This window comes from Suricata suricatta, chromosome 3 (assembly GCF_006229205.1).
Source record: "Suricata suricatta isolate VVHF042 chromosome 3, meerkat_22Aug2017_6uvM2_HiC, whole genome shotgun sequence".
In the NCBI taxonomy this organism is placed as follows: domain Eukaryota; kingdom Metazoa; phylum Chordata; class Mammalia; order Carnivora; family Herpestidae; genus Suricata; species Suricata suricatta.
In genome coordinates, this window is record NC_043702.1 from 174,370,459 (window position 1) to 174,380,366 (window position 9,908).

The window sequence follows — 9,908 nt, forward strand, 5'->3', positions numbered from 1 at the left end:
TCTTGTTGACGGTGATCAGAGAGAGCTCCGTGAAGGAGGTGGTGATTGAGGCGGTGCCAGTGAGGAGAGCAGGCGGGGGAGTGAGGGGATCGGTGACCTTGTGGACACGTCTTCCTAGGAGTCTTCCGCTCTCGGCTGTGACAGTGCACGCCTGGTGGACAGAAATCAGACATCGTATAAAGAAAACTGTGAGGGGTCCCTGGGTGGCTCCGTCAATGTAGAGCCTGCTTGGAAATCTCTCTCCCTTTCTCTCTCTCTTTGCCTTTCCCTTGCTCAAAATAAATAAACTTCAAAAAAAAAAAAGAAAACTATGAAAGCCCTTCTCCTTGACAGTTCCATGACCCAGAGGAATCATAGAGACTTTTCATTGAATATTATTTCGGGATTTATAAATCTCTTGGTGTTACCTTTTCCTACCAACCTGTCCCAAGTTCCGTGACACCAAGGCTCAGGATCTCTGCAGAAAGCCATGCCCAGGGACAAATATAGTCCTTTCCATTTCATAGAAATCTCGGAATTTCATTGCATTGCCCAGTGTTTTACCTGCTAGGGTTCAAGCCCTGCTCCGTGTTCTTGGGCTGCGTCCTGGGGAAGGAGTCGTCAGGGACAGAAAGCGTTTGTCAGGTGGATAGGACTGTGCCTGAGCAAGTCTGCTGCTTGTTCCCCAGGCTGGAGCTCAGGCCCAGTAGGATGGGAACAGGGCCTCGTGGCATTCTCTGGGGTGGCAGCTTTGGTGCCCCGATCCTCCCTGGCCTCCTTCACCTGGGCTGGTGGCTGTTGAGGAAAGGCCAGAGTCTCAGGGGTCAGCAGTCTGGGGTCCACGGGTGTGCTGCTCACGGCATCAGCCCTAGAAGCGGAGAGTGCGCGTGCTGGCTTGTGTTCATGAAAGATACAGACTCCAGGGCCTCCCCTCGCGACCGAATCGGAATCTCTTGCTGGGTGTGGCCTAGGGATCCAGGCAGGCAGCCTGCCAATCTGGGGGAAGCGAGCCTGTGTGCACGGTGCGTTGAGAAAGTGGAGTGATGGTTAGTGGGGAGGGTGGAGACCCTCTTTCTTTGAAACTCTGTATGTTTTGTGTTGTTGTTTATGTATTAGGACGGATTAAAAAAGAACACAGAGCTAGCGAGTAGGGAAGGTGTGGACCCCCCCCCCCCCGCCCTGTCTACTGACTGAGTGACTGAGTACTGACAAATAGGAAATGATGCTAGATACAGATCCCAGTCCCTAACATTAGCCATATGCTGGTGTGTTTTTGTAGCATACGTGGCTATTTTTACATGTTCCAAGTACCATGTGATCTGCATATTATTAAAACTGAGAACTGCATTTGCCAAAAATGATTGAGAGGCAGCACTGGAGGCCCACAGCGAACCGCGATCCGTTGGGCGGACGCGACGTCATGTGTCCGCCGGGAGGGCGAGGCCGGAGGCCCCAGTGGGGAGCTGAGGGCTGAGAGCTCCGGAGACACCTTCTCGAATGCTTTCCAACGTGCTTGCCGGGGGGGGGGGCCTGGAGAGCGCGGCATGTCTGGTGCAGGCTTTGCACCCAGAGAAGAGGCTCGAAGCGGCCCGCACAGTGCGGGTGTCAGGAGGTATCCGTGGGGAGTCTGCAGAGCTTGGGAAGACGGGGTTCTCTGCATGAGGATTTGAAGCATTTTATTTGGGGACATAAATGCACAAATGGATGAAAAGACTTGACCTTTAAGTAGCTATATCATGGACAGTGGAAATTAATATATCATAACGTGATTATAAATGTTGAGTAAAAAATACCAACTTCGATTGGGGTTAATCAGAACAGATTTTCCCATGATAACGAACCAAAAAAATGTGTGATTTTTAAAATTTTTACTGGAAGGTACTAATTTTTTACAAAACATGAAAATACTGTGGAGGGTTACAGAGTGAAAAATTAAAAGTTCTGTTCTTCAGTTATGTTCTGTGTGCGCGGACAGCTTCCCCGTGGGGGTCCCTGTGTCGCTCTGCACCTGGCCCCTGGCCCCTGCACAGAGCCATTCAGCTCCGACCTTCCCCGCCGCGGCACATGCAGGTTCAGCTCTCTCGGTCAGTGGCTGCGCAGCAGGAAGGAATCGGGTTAGTCCCTGTTGGCACAGGGACTTTGTTTTCTGTCATTTTGAATTCAGCTGCTCGGTGGCACCAGCCTCGTTTCACGTTCTGAGGCACCGCATGTTGCCAGGAGCTGCCGTTACTGCACAGTGCGTGCATAGGACGTTTCCACCGTCGCTGAACGTTCTGCCAGACGGCACTTATCTGACGTCGTCCTGGAAAAAACACCACCTTCGTGTAACCATTCTGTAATCCAGTGACTCCTTCATGGGTTTTACTTAGAGATCATGGCTCAGCATTGGAGAAAGTTAGGTCAGAGAGAAACACGGGATTTCTCCTGTGTCCTAACGTAACAGAGTGTGCACCATTTGTGTTTCTTTTTCTTTTATCGTCCATTTATTTACTTATTTATTAATTTTTTATTTATTTTTTATGTTTTATTTATTTTTGAGAGAGAGAGAGAGAGAGAGAGAGAGAGCATGAGCAGAGGAGGGACAGAGAGAGATGGAGACGCAGAATCTGAAGCAGGATCCAGGCTCTGAGCTGCCAGCACAGAGCCTGACGTGGGGCTTGAACACATGAACCGTGAGATCGTGACCTGAGCCGATGTCAGATGTTTAACCTACTGAGCCCCCCCGGCGCCCCTATTTATTTTTTAAATTTATTATTATTTTTTAATGTTTACTTATTTTTGAGAGGGAGAGAAAGACAGAGCACAAGCTGGGGAGGGGTAGAGAGAGAGGGAAACACAGAATCTGAAGCAGGCTCGAGGCTCTAAGCTGTCAGCACAGAGCCCTATGGGAGGCTCGAACTCACAAACTGCAAGATCATGACCTGAGCTGAAGTCAGATGCTTAACTGACTGAGTCATCCAGATGCCCCTGTTATTATTTTTTTAAGTTTACTTATGTATTTTTGAGAGAGTCCAAGTGGGGGAGGGGGAAAGAGAATCCACTGTCAGCGTGGAGCCCGACGTGGGGCTCAATCTCTTGAACCGTGAGATCATGACCTGAGCCGAAGCTGGATGCTTAACTGATGGGGGGCCCCCAGGCGCCCCATCTCTGCGTTTGTATAAGTAGTTTTACAAAAGTGTTATTTTCATGAGGTGCACTACTTACTCAAAGTATGATCATGGAGATAAATTATATGTTGAGCTTTCTGACTTTTGCTGCAGTTTGGTAGATTTAAGTCTTTTGTAAAGGAAGGAAGGAACTTGGCTTTTTAGAGTAGGTGAGATGTGTCAGCCATGGGAAATGAGCTGGGCAAACCCATGGGGGGAAAAAGAAGTTATGTAAAGACTTACAAATAAATGTGCTTTATCGGAATAGATTCTTAGAGTGCTGAAAATCTTAAATTTTCACCAGAGATGGGAGTTCAGAGTGGGGACTAAGTGTTTGACGTATTTTTCCCCTAGATGAAGCCGATGACGATGACGATCCAGAATATAACTTCCTGGAGGACCTGGACGAGCCGGACACCGAGGACTTCCGCACCGACCGGGCCGTGAGGATCACCAGTGAGTCCGAGCCTCTCACTGCTCCGCGGCTGCCTTTGTTCACTTGCTGCCTCCTTGAGGGTGATGTTTGCAGCCCATTTGGGCTGAGACATTTACGCTGAACTCTTCCCACTTATTTCTGTAACTCTTTAAACTTGCATATGTATTTGGAAGCATGTCAGTCATTCATTATACACCCCATGGTCCCACACTGAGTCCAATATCTGGCAGAGATAGTTCCTGGGATGCCACCATGAGTCAGGAGTGGTCTCTGCGCTGTAGGACATGAGCCCAGGAGGGGATACAAACAGAAGAAGTCATAATACAGAATGATAGGTGCTGTCATACGTTGTATATAAGGTTATTGGTGGCCTACAGAGGGTGTGGCCTCTTGGTAGATGGTGTGCGGCAGGGTGGGTGGGTGGGTGGGGAAGAACTCGCATTTTGAGACGTTTCTTCTCAGTTTTGAAGGAAGAGTAAGACGTTTTGGGTGAGAGGTGCCCAGCATGTGACCCTCTGAAGTCCGAGCCCTGTGCTCGGTGTAGAGACTTAGGGTGACTGGGGAAGGATGGATGTTGCAAACGGGTGGAAGAGTTCTCGAGTCACAGGGGAAGCCACAGCACTGCGTTTGGAAACCGTCGGTAGTTCGGCGTGGAAGCCTGAGCGAGCGGTGGTTGGGTAGGTGAGCAGTGTTCAGGTCTGGAGAACCTTGAATTTGAGTTTTAATCTGTTAAAAAGGAGAGCTCAGAGTTTTAGGCAGGAAATCTATAGGAACTGATTTGGATTTTAGGAATATTGCTTTGGGGGTGCCTGGGTGGCTCAGTCAGCTCAGTAGCCGATTCTTAATTTCGGGTCAGGTCATGACATCAGGGTTGTGAGATCAAGCACGGCATGGGGCTCTGCTTAAGATTCTCTGCCCCTCTCCCCTGCTCGCTCGCTTGCTATCTTAAAAACAAAACAAAAGAGGAAAAATATTATTTTAACACCAATGTAATGTATTAATTTGGTGGGTAAAGTGAGAAAGTGCGGAGGAATGGAAGACAATAAAGTGACTTGGCTGGAGACATTTGTTTAGAAATTACTTCGTTGGCTATGTCAGCAGTGATAGAAAACCTGTATGTCAGGAAGTATTGATTTTCTTGAAATATATTTATTTATTTTGAGACAGAGAGCACGAGTAGGGGAGGGGTAGAGAGCGAGTGGGGGAGAGAGAATCCCTCGCAGGCCCCTCGCTCAGTGAAGAACCTGATGTGAGGCTTGATCTCACGACTCTGAGCCAAAACCAAGAGTCAGATGCTCAACCAACTGAGCCACCCAGGGCCTCCCAGCATTCTATTCTTGATCTCAGCTCAGGTCTTGACCTCAGGGTTGTGAGTTCCAGTCCTCCGTTGGGCTCTGTGCTGGGTATGAAGCCTACTTAAAAAGATTTTAAAAGTGTAGAACACCATTTCCTTTATGAAGATCTTCCCTTATTTAGTATGTTAGGACAAGTAAGGTTAGAGGAAGTATTGAAAGGATTCGAAGGGTAGAATGAAAAGTGTTGAGGATTTAGACTCTGAGAAAACTGAAGGACGGTCTAGGAAAGTATGAAAAAACCTGAGAAAGTCTAGTGTCAGAATCCAAGGGAAGAGCTGTTCCCGAACCACTGGCCTGGAGTCTCCTGGCTGCCTGGAGGTTGGTCTCCCTTTGCGTGGCCCCGGCCTGGAGCGTGCTGTCCCTTTCCTGCGTTTTCAGACCCTGCACGTGGCCCCGGCCTGGAGCGTGCTGTCCCTTTCCTGCGTTTTTCAGACCATTCTCAGGATGACGCTCCCAGTTAGGATGGCTCTTCCGGCCTGCGCTCCACGCAAGTTCACATGTCCTCTCTGGTGCCCACGTCTCCCAGCGGCCCAGGTCCTGTCCGTCTCGGCCCCCAGCCTGTAGCTTCTCTGGGAGCGGCTGCTGTTTGCGGTCGCAGGGTTTTGCCCATCGAATAGTGAACGTCTTTGGCTTGCCTGCGTGGAGGGCCATCCTTTTTGTCGTGGGGTTGTGGTTGTAAGTAAAAGCTGGGATAGAATTTCAGTTTTGTTCCTGCCTCGTGTCCTCTCGTGTCAGCTGTCACCATATTACGATCCCTCCGTATCCTTCCATGGACGACAGACTTCTAAAAACTCAGTGTGGAATCTCAGAGTTTGGGAAGCTTCGTGTGGTCGTGCATCTTCCTCCCACTTGAGAGTGATTGTAGCTCCTGTGACGTGGCCTTTTAATCTGCGGGCGACCTCCGGTGCCGGGGAGCCCGTCGGGTGAGGGCGGCGCATCCCAGGGCTGAGCACCTCCTCCTGACGTTTTCCCTCCTGGACCCGAGTGTGCTCTTGGCCTCCTGTTTGTCCTACTGTTTGTTGCTACTAAATGTGATTTATTCCCAAGCGCGCATAGTAGAAGGTGTTCTGTTCCCTACGGATTTCTGTGCTGGCTGCACGTCCTGCCTCTCTAGTTCTCCGCGTCCCGTAGTAGCCTGAGTACCTTTCTCCGGGGTCTGGCCTTTAGTTTTTATAAGCTTCTCTCCCACTGCACTTTCTTAAGAAATTTCTGAAGAATACATAGAAAAGTTGAAGGGATTATGCATTGAGCATCCATATACCCAGCACCCGAGGTTCTGCACTTCACTTTTCCTCTCTCTGCTCCGCCAGCAGCCGCATTCGTTTCTGTCTGCGAGTCCGTGCGCGTTATTCTAATGCACATACCAGTATTCTTCACTCTGGAACATTTCAGCATGCGTATTTTTAATTAGAGCTCAGTATTTATCTACAGTTTTTCTTTTAAGTTTTTATTTGAGAGAGCGAGAGGAGAGAGAGAGAGTGGGTGGGGGCAGAGAGAGAATCCCAAGTAGGCTCTGCACTGTCAGCACAGAGCCTGATGCGGTTCTTGGTTTCATGACTGTGGGATCATGACCTGAGTCGAAATCAAGAGTTGGATGCTTAACCACCTGAGCCACCCAGGCGCCCCTTTACAGTTTCGCTTCTTAGGTAAATTTACGTACAATGTATTTCACAAAATTTTAGCGTAGCATTCAATGAAGTTTGACATCCATGTACGTGAGTAACCAAACCCCTATGGGAACATGGACTCGGCACCCCAGGAGGCTCCCTCGTGCCCCTGCCGACCCAGCCTCCCTGAGGCGCCTTGTGTTCTGACACTTTTCCGTGACAGATTAGAGTTGCCTGTCCCACAGCATCATGTACGTGCTCTGTGTGTGAGGCTGCTCTCTCACTCAGCATGCTGTTTTTGAGATTCATCTCTATTGCAAGTATCACTACTTTTTTTTCTTTCATTGCTGAGCTGGGTCCTGGTGTATAAATACACCTCTTGGTCATCTGGTTTTGTCTCTGTTAGCAGGAGTTGCTGGACACCTGGGGCTTTCTGATTTCCTGCTATGTTGAATGTGTGGTTCTGAACTTGCTGTGCATGCCTTTTCTGGCCAGATGATTCCTTTGTCTTTGGTCTGCTGTCCAGGAGAGGACTCCCTGGTCACAGGGTACGTGTGTGCTTAGTTCTAGAAGGAATTAACAGATCTTTTCCCAAAGGGGATTTCCATTCTTCTTATGGACATGCACTCACTCCACATCCTCATCAACATTTCTGCCTTAGCTTTGTCTGCCATCTCCCGAGGGGCTCTTACAGAGATGGTCACAGACCTGTCTCGGACCCCTGGGCCTGGCCCGTGACTGCACTCGTGCAGTGACAGGCTTGGCCTTCTTGGACACTCGCATGGTTTTGGAGTGGCTGTATCATATTAAACTTGAGGTCAACCAAAGTCATCACATCATTTTCAGGTTGTTTTTGAGCGATTTCACCTTTTCATCTGCTTAAGAAACTGATTTTGGGGGCGTCTGGGTGGCTTAGTCGGCTCAGGTCATGATCTCACGCTCAGTGAGTTTGAGCCCTGCATCTGGCTCTGTGCTGACAGCACAGAGCCTAGAGCCTGGTTTGGGTCTGTCTCCCTCTCTGCCCCTCTTCTGCTTGCACTCCGTCTCTGTCTCTCTCTCCCTCTGTCTCTCTTAAAAATAAATAAACATTTTAAGAAATTAAAAAATAACCCTGACTTTCAAGAATCTTAAATGTAAGACTTTTAACTTGTCAAGTTTCATTCAGTTAGTTTGCGAACACATGGAATTTTAAATCTGTTCTCAGTTGGTCTAGCAATCCCTTCCAGCGTTACATAATTTACAGATTTGAGAAGTGTGTTTCCGGGTCTTCTGGGTCAAGGATGCAGTTGCTTTACAGCTCAGTTCTTTCTTGACTGCATTCAGCAGGCTGGGCCAGGGCCATGGATTTGCATTGCGGGAAGATCATCTGGCTCCCGTTTTCCACATGTCTTCTCAGCAGGACTTTCCGAGGGGTCCCTTTGCTGTGTCATGTGTCCCCAAGCATCTGGAAAAGGGACTGAAGCATACTTGGTATTCAGGACATGTTTTTGAGTGAATGAATGATAGACATGAGGATTTTATCAGATGTCTTGCTGAAAATAAGACGTACCATCTTTTTTGAAATTCTCTCTGATTGGAAAACAAAACTAACTCATGCCCACAACTCTGTGTGGCTTTTTTCCAGAGAAGGAAGTGAGTGAACTCATGGAAGAGCTGTTTGAAACTGTGAGTACGTGGTCCTCGGGTGCGCAGGGGCGCGTGCGGGCTCGGGGCAGTGGGTGGGGGCGCCCTACGCAGCCCTGCCCTTCAGTCCTGGGTCTCTCCAGTGGAGGTGGGGGGCTTGACCAAGCCGGTTTAGGGCCTCGGGAGCGAGTATAGTGGGAGGAGAATTTTGCTAACTAAGAAACTTTGATTATCCTTACGTCGGTTTTCTCAGTAAAATCCCCCTTTTAAACTCTGGGTGGCCTCCCCGACTGTCATTCGGTGCATCCTTAAAGATTGCAAATTAGTTTTGGGCTATGTTGGGTGCAGATGGTTAACCTTTCTCATAAACTTGTCTCTTGAAAGATATTTCTAATCATTCTGAGTTGTCTGCGCTCTGTCTTTACCACTGCAATTGCCCGACTGGGACCCTTTGCTCCCGACCTGACAGCTGCAGCATGAACCCGGGTGCCCTGAAGTGAGGAAGGCTGGGTGCCCGCGCTGTCAGAGTCCTGACCGTGGGCCTCTCGCTGCTGGGGTGACTTGCCCACACTCTTCCCCTTTGCCCTCAGTTCCAGGACGAGATGGGACTGTCCAACGTGGAAGATGACGGCCCCGAGGAGGAGGAGCGCGTGGCCGAAACCCGGCCAAGCTTCAACACCCCCCAAGCCCTGCGGTAGGCCAGCCAGAGCCACTGAGGCACAGAGTGGGAGGAGCGTGTGTGTGCAGGCACCGGGGCGCCCGCTGTCCCGTCGCTACCTCCCCACTGTTGCTGGCGGAAGGAGGGCCTCGCGCGAAGCGGTCTCCTTGCTGTGGGCAGCGCAGCCGCAGACCGGGCTGTGTCTGTTTGGGAAGGGAGAGAAAACAGTAGCTGGCGTCCGCAGCAGCCGCTCCGGGTGAGCAGTGCTGGAGCGGCGTGAGGACTCGGCGGCCAGCCACAGAAGCTGTCCGAGATCGCGCCAGCCGTGTGCCCCTTGTGTCCTCCTTACTGGCGCTAACATCGGGTCAGTGCTGGCGACAGTCGGTCAGTCGCCCCGGCAGTGGCCGAGGGCCGCGAGCCGCAAGCGGTGATGGTCGAGGTCAAAGCGCCGTCCCCCTCACGGCACGCTGGCTCCGCCCGGCACTCCCGGGCTTCGGTCCTCCCGTGTGCGCGAGGGGTCTGTGTGGTCAGGTGACTGGCTGGCAGTCAGGGCGAGCTCTGGGCCTTGCGGGGAGCAGAGCACAGCCTCGTTCTGGGTTTGAACTTAGCAGCGTGACCTGGCCGGAGAGCTCGGGGGCGGTCTGAAAGCTAGGCTTTGAGGGAAGTTTAGTAGAAAAGACGAGGTCCAGTAACCATTCCATAAAAGGCAGAAATCTCGTTCGTGCTCTGTTATAACAAATGCCGTAATATAACTGCAACGGAATCTTGGGATATCCTCTCTTATCCTTTCCTTTTTTTTTAACCTATATTTGGGTATAATTTTTTTTAATGTTTATTCATTTTTAAGAGAGTGTGAGTTGGGGACGGGCAGAGAGAGGAGACAGAGGATTGGAAGTGGGCTCCATGTTGTCAGTGTGGGGTGTAAACTCACAAACCGTGAGATCATGGCCTGAGCCAAAGTTGGATGCTCAACCCACTGAGTCACCCAGGCGCCCCTTTATTGAGGCAGAATTGACAGAACTGTGAGACACTGAAAGCGTGCTCCTTGGTGATAGGATAAAAGTTTACACTGAAAAGAACCCCCCCCCCCCCCCCCCCCCCCCC

The 9,908-nt window shown here is 50.3% G+C and overlaps 1 protein-coding gene across 7 annotated transcripts in view; it reads left to right on the plus strand.

Moving 5' to 3' along the window:
• The window catches only part of GON4L (gon-4 like), a 61,153-nt gene that overhangs the window by 28,790 nt on the left and 22,455 nt on the right, over positions 1–9,908 (plus strand). For all 7 annotated transcript variants that reach the window (XM_029936002.1, XM_029936003.1, XM_029936005.1 and 4 more), the window contains 3 exons: positions 3,480–3,581; positions 8,148–8,188; positions 8,737–8,840. In XM_029936002.1, the coding sequence (XP_029791862.1) occupies positions 3,480–3,581; positions 8,148–8,188; positions 8,737–8,840 (247 nt within the window). The remainder of the gene's footprint in view (positions 1–3,479; positions 3,582–8,147; positions 8,189–8,736; positions 8,841–9,908) is intronic.